At 35.2% G+C, this 18,394-nt stretch overlaps 1 protein-coding gene across 3 annotated transcripts; it reads left to right on the top strand.

Annotated features, from left to right (window-relative positions):
• Nucleotides 1–17,370, top strand: LOC142538031 (phosphatidylinositol-3-phosphatase myotubularin-1-like). Of its 3 annotated transcripts, XM_075643478.1 has the most exons (19): nucleotides 1–225; nucleotides 362–430; nucleotides 1,589–1,663; nucleotides 3,942–4,013; nucleotides 4,491–4,560; nucleotides 4,805–4,854; nucleotides 7,193–7,482; nucleotides 7,585–7,658; nucleotides 7,738–7,801; nucleotides 7,889–7,951; nucleotides 8,199–8,298; nucleotides 8,424–8,537; nucleotides 9,119–9,288; nucleotides 10,668–10,752; nucleotides 11,338–11,559; nucleotides 14,926–14,985; nucleotides 15,077–15,141; nucleotides 16,040–16,319; nucleotides 16,835–17,370. In XM_075643478.1, exons 1-19 carry the CDS (start codon nucleotides 97–99, stop codon nucleotides 17,354–17,356), a joined length of 2,574 nt encoding a protein of 857 aa, XP_075499593.1. In that variant the 5' UTR covers nucleotides 1–96; the 3' UTR covers nucleotides 17,357–17,370. The 3 variants fall into 3 exon arrangements, with proteins under 3 accessions (XP_075499593.1, XP_075499606.1, XP_075499599.1); XM_075643491.1 differs by lacking the exon at nucleotides 16,040–16,319 and having other exon boundaries at nucleotides 16,835–17,164; XM_075643484.1 differs by lacking the exons at nucleotides 1–225; nucleotides 362–430; nucleotides 1,589–1,663; nucleotides 3,942–4,013 and adding an exon at nucleotides 5,051–5,114.
• Nucleotides 17,371–18,394: the final 1,024 nt, after the last annotated feature.

The raw sequence follows: 18,394 nt of genomic DNA, 5'->3' as shown, positions 1-18,394 counted from the left end.
TCAAGAAAATTATCGTCGAAGAGAAACGGTTGGTCTGACGTCACTCGGTGACCTGCGTTTTACAGAGATCGGTTTTCTCAAATCACCCCCACAAAAATGTCTGTACCCAGAAGTCGGTCGGCGCGACGGACGCCGCCCACGAGAGATCCTGAGGCTAGACTCACGGAGTCGGAAAGGATCGAAGGCGCCGGTAGTTGGGACGCCATTGAGTGGACCAAAGTTGATGTATGTAATGATTCACTCTTTTTAGTAATCCCTAATTAGGGTTTGATTAGTCCATGGGATCGCCATTTCGTGCCCGAGAAAAACTCTTCAATCGGGATTGATTGTTTTCTTTCTTTTGTTTTGAGTGATGCTGCAGCCTGTTTCGAGGTCTGTTCCTCAAGGATTACGACAATTCTTGCTTGAAGCGGAGCAAGTCATAGTGGAGGTACATGATTATATATGTTGATCGGTGTTTTCATGGGTGAACTTTTGTGGGATTGTTGGTTATTCCTTCTTTGTTTACTTGTTTTAAACTGTTAGGAAATAGGCAACGGGTTTGAAGCTTTGCCTTACATAATTCTTGAAATAATTGTCAATGGAACCTGTAAATGTTGTTTATTCAATAGTCTATGGGAGATTCATGATCCCATTCCATGTTTGCACTTATAAGAGATTTTCGGGAAGGGATTGAAATTAAGGCTATTTTCAAAATTTGAGATTAAAGAAATCAACCGCAAACAGATTATGCATAAATTTTGTTATTTGACCAAGTGTATGAAAAAATCGAGAGGAACAGTCCTAGGCACTGGATGAAGTGCTCTACTAAAGTATAGCAACAGTCTCATCTACATAGTCCAGGTGCAAGATGAAGCAGTGCCATGGAGCCTGGGCCCAAGATTCAAGCCCAGACACGTGCTTTATCCTAGCGAAATTCACTAGGTGCTATACTCAAACCTCACTGGGTTTGACCGTTAAACTATGGTATTATCTAAGTGTTTAGTGTGTGCAAGTAATGATATACAACATTTATGATAACATTCAGAATGACTGCAATGCCCTTATTTGAAAATTCATAACTGGAAGTCCAATTTCTAATCACGATTTACATATGTTTACCTTAACTCGACTCTTCGTTTCGAGTTCTATATGTATTTCATTCTTCTCCTATCTTTGACTAAATTCCATTTTCCATTCGATCTGCAATTTCTTCCACCCCCTTTCTATTAGCTTATATCACATACCAATTTTTTTTTTGAACTATTCGCTTCCTCAGCGCTTGGATTGTTGGGTGCATGAGCCCCTCATCGCAGACAACTTATTTAACTGATGTCGATCTGCGTTAGCTCTGACATGTTATCGCAGATCTGGTATCCTGTAGCTGCGTGTTTAAATTGATTGGTGATTTTGGATTAAGAGTCTAAGTAAAAACTTATCGATGCTGTGTTTGCTTGAGTTTAACGGCATACGAAATTGTCAGCGTAATGTATTCTGGCTTATGTTTGATGACATCAATAAATAGAACATATGATTGTAGATTTAATATTTTGTTAGCATTTAAATATGAATATTTAGAGGATGACTGAGATTTGAAATTTTCCTCCAGGGTTATGGCGTTGTTCTTGTGAATATTGATGAAGCTGGAACATTATTCGTTACGAACTTCCGTCTTCTTTTCCTTGTGAGTAAGGCATTAAATATGTCCCTATGTTATGTAAAACAAATTCTATCAATAAAAAATAGTTTCTTCTCAAAAAAAAAAAAAAATATGTCCCTATGTTCATTTTTTTAACTCGTATAGTAAGTATGGGGTAATTTTCTTGGCTTTGAAAAATCTTACAAGGTTGTGAACCAATGCATTAATGTTATGCATTGTTTGAAAAAGGTAATGACGGCCATGTTGCCATGTTTAAAGGAATGCTTTATTAAATTGAACTTCATAACAATAAATTAAAACCTATGAAAAATCGTAGCTGATTCTTTTCCTGTTCATTTTCAGAACTTTAGTCTTTATTATTATTATTTATTATTTTGGCTAGTATCTTCCATTTTTCCTTTACAAGAAAATTTTTAGCATTTTTTTGGTTAGATATAGTATTTTAAAAGACGCCGCCTAGGACCGAGGTAATTGCTCACCGCCTCGATTTTTAGAAGCCGTGTAGGCGGCCGTCTAATGTAATATATATAATTTTTTTATTTTATTTTTTTAAATTTTTTTAAAAAAAATTATTTGACATATTTTTCAATCAATTTATATCGCATAAAGAGGAAGAATGTGTCATTGATTTTAAATTTGAATCTGATATAGAGGAATTATTGAAAAAATACGGAGATAAACAAGAAAAATTAAATATTTAAGTAAAAAAATAGGCGGTGGGCGGCCGCTCGCCTAACGCATACTGCTTTTTAGAACACTGGTTAGATTGGATGTTTGATATCATTTCATGGTGTGGTCATGATATTAGTCAGGACTTGGGCATCTTTTTTTTTTAGAAAGGCTATTATGGAGAATATGAGCCTTGTAAGTGCTCAATCTACTGGTGGTATGAGTGAAAGTAAGTAAGTGCAAGGGAAGACAGTACTTGGATTCATAAATTTTTCATTAAATTTATTATTATGAAATTAACCAGAATGATTTTTATCATAGAAATTAATGGACCTAAACCATTAAAGAGAAGATTGAATAATTTGAATGAATTATAAAAATATGAAGAAATACTAATTTATGTATAAGGTTTATTCTTCCTTAAACACGATAAGTTTGTTTAATGTTTGGCTGGATCACTACTAATATCTAAGAGAACTCAAATTTATAACTTTTATTGTCAAAAATCATATCATTTGGACCATCACGCAGAGAGGTATGACTGATATCAGATTGATGGCCAATCATCAAATGCAGAATCCTATCTTTAAGGCACTTCCATAGTTTTCTTTCTTCTCATTCTTTTTTGCTCATGATCAAATTTTTTTCCCTCATTCCTACATTGAGCAGAGCATAAACTAGTTAAATGAAAGTAGAAGACAATGTTTATTTAAAGCATAATTATAGTTAAAAATGTGCATATGTTATGAACTTATCATAAAAGCTTGTTAATACCTTTCTAACTGAAATTTCTGAAATCCTGGGTGTCGAGCATCACAAAAATAGATAAAACCCATTTTCACAGAGAGATGTATTATCTTCTATGTAAATGCCCCTTCAGATGTTGGCTCTTATAGATGGTGCACAGTCAACTGCAAATATAATTGAAGTGTATGTTTTGATGGCTAGAGTTGGCCAAGATTTTTCATACGATAACATTTAAACTGTGTGACAATCTTTTCGAAAACTATCATCCTACTCATTGTTTTTTTCCTGTTTGGTTGCTACTTGCAATTACTTAATAATAATGTCAACCACATTCATTGGGTCATTTTAGCTTGCCTGTTCTGTTCTTGGTATCCAATGTCAAGGGCTTGATGTTTCTTCTTGGGGTAAATGCACGCGGTTTTCCATTGAGGAAGTTATGCTCGGCCTGTGTGCCATGTTCTATTTGAGTAGCTTGCTTTGATGGTGATTGGTGTCCAGCTAACAGAATCATATTCATTTCCTAGTCCCATTTTCAATAATTTTAAGATGTGTTAATTTCTTTGTATGCTGATGGGCAGCCTTCCATTAATTACATCTGAGCAAGTTAACGTATGCTCATTCATATAATTCATTATTATTTTTATCATGCCATCACTGTTGAAAGGAAATTTATACTCACGGTGTTTATTCGTGGTCAGGACTTGGTTGAATTTTAATATAAAATAGCTACAAGTAAAGAAACACACTAGCTTTTCTCATTTCCATTAGGACTGGAAATGTTATGTGCTTTGAGAATCTGAACTTTTTTCACAAGCAATTTTTTGGAATATTTTTAGTTTTATTTTTGCCCATATTTTTTTCCTTGATTTGACTTCTCCTTTTCTAGAGTGATCAATCTAGAAACATAATAGGACTCGGCACCATACCGTTGGCGACGATAGAGAAGTTCGGAAAAATGGTTAGTTGTTTATTTTTCTCTTACTTTAGCTGTAGACCATAATTTGCATATGCTTTGCTTAATGTTCTATCAAGCATTCTTTCTTGTTGCAGAAGCTTCTGATTTTTTTAGTTCTCTCCTCTGTTTCTCATTGGTTAAATTAATTGTTATTTGTTAAGTTGATATTTATTCATTTGGGAAAGGAGGGGTGCTGGATTGGAAGTTGGCTTTAAAGAAACAGTGACACTACTTTTGGGTGGATAAGTTTCTATTCTAACTTCAGGGAATTTTATTTAGATTTCATGGCATACATACCCATATGTATTCTTGTTTACGTATTGTCTCGGATGCAATGAGACTTATGTTTTGGCTTTACATTGTTAACCCCTCTGTCCATGTTGTTTGTTTGATTACTTTTGGTTAATCACGGCTTTAAGATTACCTTACTTCCCATGATTATAATGTTTATGATTACGATCACTTTTTTCTTTGCTGAAGATTATGAAGATTCCACCAGGCCCCAAGCAGCCTGAAAAAACTCCGTCGCAACGGTTGCTTCAGGTCATTGGTATGCTTCATCCTTTTCTTATAAAAATGATAAGCCAGTTTTTAATAGGCTGTCTATATTTAGTCAGTGAAAGCACTCTTTGATCAGAAAAGTAACTGAATGTTTTGTGGCAGTTTGTTTATGTATTAGGATGATTCAAATTGCCCAAATAACTCGTCCATATATTATTTGTCTACCAGTTGATTTGTAGGTTATGGTGCTGCTGATTGTTGTGACAAATTTACTGTTTTTACTATGATTGCAGGCAAAGACATGAGAATCATTGTATTTGGATTTCGGCCTCGAACAAAACAGGCAAGTCGTTCTGATGATGGAAAGTTCATATTCTTTTTTATTTCCGAATCTTGCTCCTTGTAGCTATGCAGTTCATATACTTGATATACAGACTTGTTTGAAATGTAATATATTGATGAATAATATTCTCAAAAGCATTATATATTTATGCACCAGGTTCATTTACTTTTCATTTCAAATCTGATATGGTTTGCAGAGAACTCATAACATGTGAACAAAAAAAGGAGAAAGAAAACAATCCCTTCATGGGGCATGTTCAAGTATGTTTTGGCATTCAAAGATTATTCATTGCCATACAGGTCAAACAAAATACTGTTTGTGTGCTACTGTGCCCTTGTCTTGATATCTGATTTCTTCTAAAGGTTATCACTGACCTTTACCCAGAGAAATCAAATAAACAAAAGCTGTGTTCACCGTAGGTCTTAATTATGTAATACTGATTATTTCAGACATGCCTTAGAAATTTATTTCTAGAATATTGTAGTTGAAGTGTTTGAATCAGCGTTCACATTAGGGTTTTTTAAACACCTAGCAAAACATGTTCTTGAGCACAATATAGATTGATGTATAACTTTGATGGTTCATAATTTGGGGAGCTAACTAACTATCCAAGTTGGGGATTTTGACGAATCTAATTAATCGGCATACTAATCATAATTTCACATTCATTCAGTCAAACTAGAGTTTGATTTCAGGCAATCAGGCTCCATTTTTTTTTTGTTCTAACATAATTTCGAGCTCTGTCAAGAAGTTGCTCTATGGTTCAAGCTGATGAGTTGTTGATTTTAAATATTTTTATAAAATTTTGAAGCTAACGAACGGCTCTCGAATCATTGAACAAATTTTTTTGACTCAAAGTTATCTCAAAATATATTCAAACTTGTTAATTGTATTTGAGCCCAATTGTTTGTTTGCACTTAGCCACTTCTTATTTAAATAATCAGAATTCTTATAAATGAAATGATGTGTATTAAACATGTAATCAACTATATAATTCAAACTTTAGTGGGCAATAGGTTTAACGGAAAACGTGATGCTATGCCTGACTTAGTTTCTCCCGTACCTGAAAGTATTTTCTAGGTATATGCTTGAAGGAGTTTATTGGATAAAGCAATCTATATTTGATCTTCCTTTGATGGAATGATTCTCTGCTGTAGTTGTAACTTTGCAATAAAGTTTCTACGTTTGCCGGTGTCAAGTTAAATAACTTTTTACTGATTTTATGAACCTGTAATTTTTGGATGAATGAATAATTGCTATTTATATTTTAGTGGTGTCAAATTGAACAAGTATAAATACATTTAAATGGATGGGGGCTGCATTAAAAAACTGTTTGCTGAGGAAAACACATTTTCGAGAAAAAAGAAATATAAATGAAACAAGTTTTCTATTTTTAAGGAAAGAAAACGGGGTTGAAAAAAAACACAAAAGTAGCCCTACTAATACCATTTTAAGATATAAAAAAGGCACAGTGCTTAAACTATTATTTTTCTGACTTTTTTTTTGCATTCTTAGCTAGGTCTGTTCTCTCACTTTTCATATGCTTCCCCCTGATTCTGGGTAAATGAAATTCTTTGGTTGTCAGTTGTCGTTGCTTTGAACTATTTTGACAAGATATTCAATATACGAGTTGTATGTGAATTTCCAGCTGCCGTATATATTGAAAAACATTAAAAAAACACATTCACCAAGTCAGGCATCAGCCTGAGAGGAAAGCTATATTTATAATGTTATATTGGTGTAGCAATGTTATGAGGTAAAAGAAATTATATGTAATTTATCAATTCAAATATAACTTGTTTCTAAACAATCTAATAATGCTATGAATTGAAATAATTTTGATTTAAACTCTCATTAAACTTCACCGGCAAATGTGCTTAAAATGCAGCCTTTCATTTCATCCTTCAGAGTCCTAGGGCTTTGTATCATGAAACTGTATCTGACATTTAGCGAGAAAATTTTCAATTGTTTTGGTGCAAAGTTGATACTTCTCAATACAGTATCTTGTTTCTGACTCTTTTGTTCAGCCTGAACCTGCGCGATATGAACTGGATGGGCAAATTAAATTTGAGAAAATTTGTTGAAGATGTGGTTAACCATGTATATTTATCACACTAGCTTACTCGTTTACTTCATTTAGTTGGTCGTATTTATGTTAGTTGAATTCTATTGGGCAGTTTAACTGTTGGTGTTGGACTTCAATATGTCATCATTTTCCCTTGTTAGAATTTGCATTCGTTTTTCAGTCTTTTCCTTGTTAAATTTCTCCAATAGTTAATACCACTCCAAATTATATGTTTTAAATGTAATCCTGTTGTGAAATACGGCGTCTTTGCAGAGGCATGCTGTGTTTGATGCATTAATAAGATGCACTAGGCTAGCCAGATTCTGGGATCTTTATGCTTTTGCCTCTGGACCATCAAGATTCAGTAACACAAACCCTAAGCTGCGGCTAGTGGATGAGTATCTCCGGCTTCTCAGATTAAGGTCACATCATGCTACACTCGGAACAATTGAAGATGGTTCGTTCACTTTTTCTAATGAATGGTGGAGGATAAGCAAAGTGAATTCTAGCTATACAATGTGCTCAACCTATCCATTTGCGCTGCTTTTTCCAAACTCTATTAGGTAAGGTACTCTGCCTGCTGCTTTTGTTTGTGAAGTCTATTCAGGAGTAACACATAATGCTGCATGCTGTTGTACTTGTACTTGCTTGGTTGCTATCATTAGCGATGAAGAAATACAGCAGGCTTGTTCCTTTCGTGCACGATGTAGATTGCCAGTAATTTCATGGTGTGATCCCGGTATGTGCTATTTCAGTTTCAAAATTAATTTTTTTAATTCTTAATGTCTTGTTTAATTTTTTTGGATGATGAGCTGTAGGAACTGGAGCTGTCCTTGCACGTTCTTCCCAGCCGCTGGTTGGACTCATGATGAATATGAGAAGGTGAATTAAGATAAGTGAAGTAATGTAGCTTCTATGGTTTTTGTTGTTTTAGAATCTTTGAGGAGATCCCTATGAACTTATATGCAGCAATGCTGATGAGAAGCTAGTCGCTGCACTCTGTACTCAACTTGCAGGAACGAAGGACCGTAGGTAGTCCTATTTTCATTTTGTTTTTATTTTAATGCTAATTCTTGCAGTAATTTTTATTATTAAAATTCCCTTTTGGCTTCCTTTATTGCTAATGTCTTGATTGCATTCTACCACAATACATCTTGATACCCAAGCAACTGAATGTCCCAACAAATCAAATTTCACTGACATATTATCATGATGCAGGTCGCAGATCAAATATCTGCTTTTTGAAGATTATACTGATGAAGTTGTAATTTTCATTTAGGAAATTATATATTGCTGATGCAAGACCCAGGAAAAATGCTTTAGCAAATGGAGCAATGGGAGGTGGATCCGAGTCATCTTCTAATTATTTTCAATCTGAGGTCCGTATTGGTTCGAGATGTTAAATTATGCATCTCAATATCATAAGAATTTTTGGTTTTTGGCTGGTAATTCTCTCTTCCAATTTTGTTGATATATCACATTATTTCACGTTGAGTGCTTTCAGATCGTTTTCTTTGGGATAGATAACATACATGCTATGAGAGAGAGCCTTGCTCGGCTCAGGGACTATGTAGATACTCATGGCTCCAATTCATCTGATGGAATGTCTTCTTTTTTGGTATGTTTCTGCTTCTTGCTTGCATTCTTGATCCTACCTTTACCACTTAATTTCTTTCTGAGTCGAAGTGGTGCCTTTATGTGTAGTCAAATATCTGTTTTTTAGCCGTCAGACTAGGAATATCCAGTTTCACTTGTACACCTCTCAGACATCCACATTATCCACTAATAGTATCAATTTCTGCCTCTAAACTTAACCACCCAATGTTTCCCCTAATTTATGCAACTAAACCTTGGACCTCATCACTCCTGATTCCATATAATTACAGAAGCACAACATAAAAATAGATTCTGGTGCTAATGGATGATCCTCCCCACCCATTTAGCTGGTGCTTTTGGAAAATATTTTTTCTGGGTTGTTGGACTACGAGAAAGAAGCAATTCTTGCTGCTCAGTAAGTTTTGTGACCGCCCAAGAAATGACAATTTTTTTAACCTTTCTTAGTTATCTTACTTCACATTTAGATGTTATGATAAATCAACCACTTATCTGGCAATTGTAAAAGTGATGCCCAAGCTGGAATTTCTGTATGCTGATAATTAATATAGTTTTTTACTCATTCCTTTGCCTTTTGATTGATAGAGGCATGGTGGATGGACTTGGGGAGGGGGTAATCTCAGCAGTATGTCCGCTTCTGTCTCAACTCTTGGGGATAGTGGTTGGTTGATTCATGTTCAAAGTGTTTTGGCTGGTTCTGCTTGGATTGCTGCACGGGTTGCTCTAGAATCAGCAACAGTGCTCGTTCATTGTAGGTGAGGATATCTTGACCGTTATTTCATAGTTAGAGTCATAAGCAGGAAAATATTCTATTATGTTAACCAAGGCAGAACTCTCTTGTCGAAAAACCTTATGTTACATATATGACAAATACTTGTGAATTGGACCAGTCCTTCATTGCCTTTTAAATTTATGCTTATTTTTCCACTTGTATGGCGATTCTTTTTTTGGATTTAGTACCCTCAAGGTTGTGTTAGGATTGATAGATTTAAAAAAATCCATTATTTTAAATTACTTAAGTTGTTTGGATTGACAAAATTCGATTAAATTTCAAATTCACTATATGTTAAGTTAAATGATTTCCATTGTAATTGTAGTGGATTTCAAAAACACTCCAGGTGGATTTTGTTTGAAATCATTCCTTAAATCCTTCCCGAAATCAAATCATTTCCTCCAAATCAAACCTATCAATCCAAACGCAATTGTAGATGTAAAATGATGAATTACTTGCTCACCTAATCCATATTCTTCATATATTTATGCGTATAGATTCCTCATGGCTTTTTGTACCTTTATTCATGGATACAAAACTTTTTGTAGATCGTGTTGATGTATAGACATGTTCGATGGTGAAAGCCCAACTCTGGACTGGCTGTGTCTATTTTTGCATTGCTTCACTTTATGCTTGCTTACCTTCTCTGACTCGGTTATAAACATCCATTGACTTTTTAAATAACCTGTTTTGTAACTTGCAAGTTGCATTGACTATTTGGCACAACTTTGTACTGTTGAGACGGGACTTACAATGATTCATATAGTGGGTAATGGAGCACTCTTAACCTACTGGAGTGAACTGCTGGATTATTCCATTGAGGATTGTTTTGAAAAATGGATGGTTATTTTGAGAAAATGACTCATCATTTTCATGAATCAGACATTGGATTAACGAGGCCGGTTAATTCATGGAGTGTAATATATTGATATAGAATTAATGTTTTTGTATTCATGAACCTCTAATAAAACTTAAATCACCTTGTCTTGCTCTCAACTATTATAAAAACATTGTGAAACGGATACTATCTTATTTGTTGATATACCACCAGTATGGGAAGTATTTCTCTCTATGTGCATTTCAATCTGTTTATATCGGATCTGAATGTGGTGCATATTAATTTGTGTAACTGGTGCAAGAGCAACAGTGTAATTTATATTCTGGTATCAGGCTGAAATTTTAGATCTCGCCTCTAATCTATATCATTTATTCCTTGCTGTATTATGACAAATGACATTAATCTGCTTCTTTGGACGGAGCTTGTGTTCCTTTGGTGCTTGTGACCGTGATAGTTATTATTTATAGATAGTAAATCCTACATGTAGTGTTTTCGTTTTTACTAAATGTTACAAAAATATTCAGTGATGGATGGGATAGAACAACTCAATTGGTCTCCCTTGCAAGCTTGCTTCTTGATCCATATTATAGGACAATTAAAGGTTTCCAGGTATGAGCTTTGTGCCCCTGGATCTTCTTCATTTTTATGTGTTATTTTTTCTTATCTAAAATTTTCTTCCTTTTAAGTGGCTTAAACATTATCTTATATGCTGTAGCTTTTGGACTATAATTAAACATGCTATTTGATCTGTTCTTCGCCTCTTTCTCAAAATTTTGTGAGACATTTTGTGCAACTACATATATTTTAATACTGAAATGATGAAATAAAACAATATGTTGATGGAAAAAAACAGTATGAGGAATAAGAACCTAACCAACAAGATTTAGGTTAAGAAATATAATTGTAACTGATCAATAAAGTAAGAAAGTTTTGTATGACAACCCTTAAACATATGAAGATTTTCCACAAGAACAGTGCTGTTAACAAGAGAGAAAACCTCCCTTGCGGCTATCAAATTTTAGAACCCCGAAAGACAATAAAAATAATAGCATGCCCACATTGTATGACCAAAAGTTGAGGTCTTTAGTTGTACTTTTCAAGCAATTATAGTGAAATTTAGAGGCTTAGATTTGCTATAATTACTGTTGGACGCTAGCTTTAGTAACTGGGGCTCAATCTTTTCCTTTAATTCAGGCACTTGTAGAAAAAGATTGGCTCGCTTTTGGTCATCCGTTTTCAGATCGTCTGGGAATTCCATCTGTATCTGGGACTGGAAGTGTTCCTCTTGAATTATCACGGCAGGCTTCTACAGGGAGTATCCCATCTTCCCCAATGCGCCAATCATCTGGATCTCTTGCATCTCAGTCGCAGTCTTCTTCGCATGGTCAAAATAGTTACTCACCAATCTTTCTGCAGGTACATTTTCTAGAAAAATTTAGGACTGCTAATTATCCTACTGACTTATTTATAGTCTTTCAAGGAAATACTTATTTGCCATGTTACTTTTTTGTGAACTTCTAGAATATGTTAGCCCCACTTAAATACTTTAAAACATCTATTACCAAGTGAATCTTCTTTTGAATCTAGTCACAGCAGGGAGCATTGTTTTTCCATATAGTAAGCAGAAGATATAAAGGTTCTGCTGGTTAGCACTTTGGATGCGTTAATTGTTCAAATAAATGTGCAACAAGCTAACTGTAAACTGTGAGACATATTTCTTTAAAGCAATCATTTTTCAGTCAATAATATTATATTTTGTGGCAATCTTTATACTGACAAAAATGCATATGCAAAGATAGAAATATCCTGAGATTGCTATGATCAGTTGGAATTTACTAATGTACTTAGTAAAAATTATGAAACACTCTATTTATAACTGTAATATCTAAATTTTGTTTCTTGTTACTTTGATTTGTTGCCGCTGAATTTCATTAGCATCGATGGAGACATTAGCATTCACTAATGGGTGCACATATGGTATGAGATCAAAATGACCCTTACCGGAAAATTCTCTTAGTGGTTCTTGCTAATCAAATAGAGAGTTTTTAGTTATGGTTGTGCGCCATTTACCCTATTGGAATTCCCCATGTACCTAAACTGGCAGGAACCGAAAAGTTGAACATCTTCACTCTTCAACCCGGGGATATTCAATTTCTTTTTAAAACAAAATTCGTACAAATGATTAAACCATTTACAAGGATTCAAATTTATGTCACGACATATGTTATGAAGAAAACCTGCAGATAATTTTCAAATAGCGCAATTGCAACTGTAGAACTTCTAATAGTTTTCTAAAAAATCTCCCAATTAATCGGCAAACAAGTAAAGATCACCAAGTTCATACTTGATACTAGACAAATATTTGTTTTGTTACGTATAGGCTAGTTTTAATCAGATCGGAAAACTGGTTGTAACTACAAATAATTTGAGCATTACATGTAAATAAAGAACTTACCAAGAAATCAAATCATGGATGGCTGTGCTTGTGGACGTGAGCTAGTGGCAATGGTGCGGGAGATGTAGTTTATGTACAAGATAATATTAAAATCTTTTTTTGTATTAAATCCATTATAAGTCCCATTGCATGTATTTTCCTTGTATAGGGTAAATTTTATTTGGAAATGTTTCAATTAAACTTGTACCTTACACACTATGAATAAGATTCTGTTAAATACACATAATTTTTTGCACCTTAAGGCCTAATATACATCACCCACGCTGCTGCCACTATATTGATTTGCAGGCACGGCCATTGCTGTTATTCTCCAGCGAGTTTTTGGTTTGTGTACCATACTGAATTTATATATGGTTTCGATCAGTTTTTTGAGACGGTTAAAAATAGCTTATACCTACTTGGCGATCTCTCCTTGTGCACGGATCTGACAGGAAGATTCTGACAGAAAAGAGTTCAAAAGTTGTGACTGCGATTAGTTAGAAAATTGTTTGTGCCTCTTCCCACGATAGATGTCGTGACATAAATTCAAAATCATTTTCATGGTATATTTATTTGTATGATCGTATTTTAGAAGGGATTACCCTTAGTTGACAAAATGGAAAGTTTTAATTTTCTGTTATGTGCTGATTTTGATACACGTGGCTCAATGTTGTCTTCATTTTTTAAGAATCGATCACATTTACTTTAGTGTGGACCATAGCATACTTGTTATGTTGGGTTGGAATATAATACCTAATTGGGTGAAAAGGTCATTTACCAGCATTTAGACTTTACTAAGAGTGTGAAGACTGGTGTGATCGTAGATTTGAAAGCATTCCGTTATGTCTTGAAGTGGTCTACTCATATTATTTTATGGTTTCCTGTTTAATTAATAAAAGCACTTGTGGCACACTATTTAGCGAAGTGATGGTTATGTCCATGACACGTGTGCGTGCATACCATAAAAGTGGGAATTTTGATCATAGTGTTTTTCTTTATACGAAACTAAATTTTATTAAAATAAGAAGATGGATTACAAAGGATAGTAATCCTAAGAAAAAAGATTACATAATGAAAATATAGTCTCTAAAATAAAATCACCTGAAAACAAACTTCCAATCCCTAACTAAATCCGCAATAAATAAATGATTACACTCCGGCAGCACTGTTGTCCAAGTCGTGACCCGGAATTTTATCTTTGCCCATACTTCATCCAAAGACTCTGCCGAATCCGAAAATATTCTACTGTTCCTCTCCAACCAAAGCGACCAAAAGCTGGCGTGGACAACCATAACCCGAAAGCTCTTATTCGTTCTGTCGTTGGGGAAAACCGTCTCCATGATAAATAAGTCCCGGGCCTTTCTTGGAAAGGTCCATTCGAAACACATTTCTTGCAATACTCTTGTCCAGATTTCACGCGAGAACGAACAGTGCAACAGAAGATGGTCCTGGTTCTCTTCATGTTTCCGGCATAAACTACACCATTGTGGACATAATGCGCAGCTTGACCACCTTTTTTGCACTGAGTCGCAAGTTGGGAGTTTCTCGAACGCCACTAACCATGAGAAGACTTGAACCTTGTACGGTACCGGTATCTTCCAAATATTATTATGATACGGAAATAAAGGAAAAACAGTAACCAGGAAGAAAGAAGCGTAGAAAGACCGAACAGAAAACAACCCAGACGAGTCCCCCAGCCACACTCTTACATCAACCGTACCCCTCTCCAATCTAACCGTGTCCAAGACCCATAGAAGATCAATGAATTCTGCTAATTCTACCTCATTAAAATATCTCCTGAAACGCACGTCCCAATGAAAGTTATTATTAACTCGAGGATTGGTGACATCTAAAAAGGTTGTGATCGGTTGATTAATCGAAGTGGAAATGAGAAACAGTGATGGAAAACAAAACCGAATTATATTCCCCCCTTTTAAAACCGCCCTAATCAATAGAAGAAAATCGAGTAAGACCGAGAGATAAATTTCTAGGGGCTTTTAAAAGTTGTGTTCCTCGCCAACCTCACATCCCAACCGTTAAATGCAACTAGATCAGTCTTCCATATTTGTTTGTATACTAATATTATTTTTTTAATCATCGATCGATAGTTTGTAAATTACATATTTGATGGAATTTTGTTCATACATCTAGATTTTAGTGTTAGTGCCCTTAACTTTAATGAGTGCCCCTGACTTTTTTCTTTATGCCTAGAATCCATGCTTATTATCTCATGCGTCTTTAAATATATTGTTTCTTGGTTGAAAATAGAGTTCAGCAGTCAAGCATCTAAGAAATATATTAAAAGCTTTTTGGCTCTTTGGTTATTAATTCAACTTTTCCCCCTGCAGTGGATTGATTGTGTTTCACAATTGTTGCGAATCTATCCTTTTGCTTTTGAGTTTTCCTCGGTATGTATCTTTATTTGATGTATTGTTACAGTCCTATTTCTTTAACAGTCAGCTTAATACTGCTTGATTAATCTTGCTGCTGTTATTTCAGATTTTCCTTGTTGATTTACTGGATTGCATGCTCTCCGGCCGATTTGGGAACTTCTTCTGTAACAGGTATTGGTCACTACCCTGGTTTTACAATTGATATAAATTATAATATGAATACTCTGTTCCCTGCTACGTTTTTATACTTGTTTTAATGAAAAATCAGACCCCAGATTGAGCTAAAGTATGTAGAATAATTATTTTTACAATCTTTAAACTGAAATTCAGTTTAATATAATTGATGCAAATTGACGTTTAACTGTGATCTAGTAGTAGCTAGCATATTTGCTCAGACCATTTCTCTAATAGTTTCTTTTGTGTGAATTGAACCCAAGACAATGTAAAGGATGTGAATATTTAATACTGTATTAATATTGTTGTTGTGGATAGCATGTCGAACACCGACATAGGAGTTAACTACCAATCATTATAGGCGCCGTTCGAAATTCTTATCTCATGCTAATTTTCATGTCATGGAACGTTGCTAGACTGCAGATAAACTTTGTTTATTTCAACCACTACTTCTTTCACACCACAATAACTTCCATCTTGGGAAACTTTTTCTCAGGCGTTTGATCTGTAGGTTAATTTCTCTGTTTAACTGAGAACAATTGAATTGATAATGGCAATTATTATTTTAAGCTTATTAATTTCTGATTCGACAAATCAGTCAAACAATCCCAAATTTTGTTATACTATCAGTGAATCTCATATTTTTAGTAGCACCATAACACTTAATGATATCTGTGGAGATCGGTATAGTTTATAGATCCTTTTGAAGCAATAACAATGCTCCACATTATCAGATTTGGAGCCCATTGTTGGTTGCACTTGCCTCAGATGTACAACCCTGTGTCCATCTTTTTGTTTGTGCAGTAGTTGGATGAAAAGGGAATAAGTATTGTTAAAATTTATTTTATCATTTTGGATGACCTCTCTAAATGGTTTTTCTTTAACGTCCCTTCAGTGATAAAGAAAGGCAGGAAGCTGGTATTTATGATTCATGTGCGTGCTTGTGGATTTATTTGGCTGATTTACGGGCATCAGAGGAAATGTCTCATGGGCATTTAAACCACTTTTTCGATCCATCAAAACTTAAAGGTCCATTACTCCCCCCTGCTGCATCTTTAGCCCCAACTCTCTGGCCTCAGTTCCACCTTCGATGGGCTTGTCCATCGGAAGCACAAGCAGGGGAGTTTGAAGCGCACTGTCGGAACATGTCTAAGAAAATCTCCGAGTTGCAGAAGGTAATTAAATTGATTTTCCCCCTGAACCATAAGTTTCAGTTTGTTTAGGTTGGAGCGTATGACAGATTCTCTGTGAGTCCTAGATACTGTTTCTGTCTATCTCTCCATCCTTCCTCACCTCTTCCCCCAATTCATCTCTCCAGCCCACACCATTCCCGGGTGTGTGCACCGGCTGTTGTGGTGGGTTTTTGAATGCGTGACTTTTTCTTTTTGTGACAATATTACAAGTACACTGATGCTCAGATTTTTACTGGGGGATAATCAGCAAATACTACCAACCCTAGATATATTTGTATATGTTAATAGATTGTTTTGATTATAAAATTGAAGGTCGTGTGTCTTGGAACATTAAAATGAAATACAAGATTAGTTTTAGGGTGAATTTTTAATATTATGTCACAATAATTGTATGTGTCTGTTGGTAGCCCGATATTCAGCGAGGGTTTGACTTAGCCAGACACAAAAATTAAGTAATTCTTTGGTAAGAATAATCGGATAATTTTAAACGTTCTTAGGCAAAAGAGTTGGCAGAGGCGAAAGCGGAACAGGCAACAGCTGCAATGGAGTCTTTGGCAGCCGAGCTACGAAACGAGAAGCTCAACAGCAGTTTAAGCAGGGATTGGGCTTGGAAAGCCAGGAAGGAAACTACGGCTATAAGACGAGCAGTACAATCACTTGGGTGCAAGGTCCATTTCTCAGAAGATGGTGATTGCATTGTGGGAATCGAAAGCAGCCACATGGATAATACTCCTCAACAGACAGCATTCTCACCATCAGAAACGCAAACTGGTGAGTTTTTACAGCATGACAAGAAGCCAAATCTTTCTGCCTCTGTTTCTCTTGTGTCGGACACCATTCCCATGAATCCAGTGACTCGTGTATGCGAGTCTTTATGCCCCTTGCGCACCGGAGATGGAGGCTGTAGGTGGCCTGATGCTGGTTGTGCTCAATTTGGAAGTCAATTTGTTGGTTTTAAGGCAAATTTTGATGCATTCGACCGGCTTTCTATTTACGACAGCTATTTTCAGTCAGAGTAGAAGCTGAAGCTTTTGACTAAGCCTCAGATGTGGGATGCCCTGAAATTTTTTACTGAGTTTGAACAAAGTTTTGTAGGCAAAAGATGCTACCATGAGAGATATCTCTACAATGAGTCAAAATTACTCGAATTCAGAGCAACTGTGATTGACCTGTGTGTTTGATACTGGCATCTTTAGTACGTATATACATAGAGCGACAGAGTTAGTCTCGACGACCAGACACAATTTCTGGAGATCTTCGAGAATACCATTGGAACAAGTTACCTATTTTGGAAATTCATGGAGATATAAATAGAAGTTCTGCACATCAAACGGCTGAATATGCTACCATTCATTCTTGGATAACAAAATAATTTGTACAGTTCTTGATTCGTTAGTCAGCTCTAACTGCTGTTGTCTATGCTCATATCAATAACACTCAGACTTACATTGCTACTTTTAAATTTGTGCACTAATATCTAAAGACTTCAAATTATGTTTTTGAGAAACTGTCCAGTGTAGATGAGGAAAAATATGTTGTATGATAGTATACAAATAAATTAATTTGATAACTAGCAAGGAATTAAAACAAATATGTCTTCAGTGAAATACCAGAGAATTATCTTGTAACTTTACTCCTTTTTAACGTGGTGGATGTTCTGTTAGTCCTATAATCGTGACCCGTGAGGTTTGTTGACTACGCTAATTTTTTTTTTCATAGTTGAAAATACGTTCTCGTAGTTTTGGAATGGACCAGTAGTTTCCTAGTAATCAAGTGGTTTTTACTTTTTTAGCGTGTGATATACCCCTATGTTTATTATATTTTTTAATGAAGATAATGGTGATGATATTAATGTAGATTGTGTAGATATATGAATGATATGTACATATATAAAAGCGATACCCCTTCCAAATATAGGGAAGGTTAATGGTTCGATACGTCCCCCATCCACCAGCACTTTAAACTCTCCAAAAAGAAAATGCAAAATCTACGTCGATGAAAAGGAAAAGTTATTTCACATACGAGGAATTGCTCAGGCTTCCGAATCCTGTCAAAAA

The sequence above is a fragment of the Primulina tabacum genome, chromosome 1 (genome assembly GCF_025594145.1).
Source record: "Primulina tabacum isolate GXHZ01 chromosome 1, ASM2559414v2, whole genome shotgun sequence".
Taxonomy (NCBI): Eukaryota; Viridiplantae; Streptophyta; class Magnoliopsida; order Lamiales; family Gesneriaceae; genus Primulina; species Primulina tabacum.
Note: the sequence above shows the minus strand (reverse complement) of the source record. Positions and strands in the feature narration are given on the sequence as shown.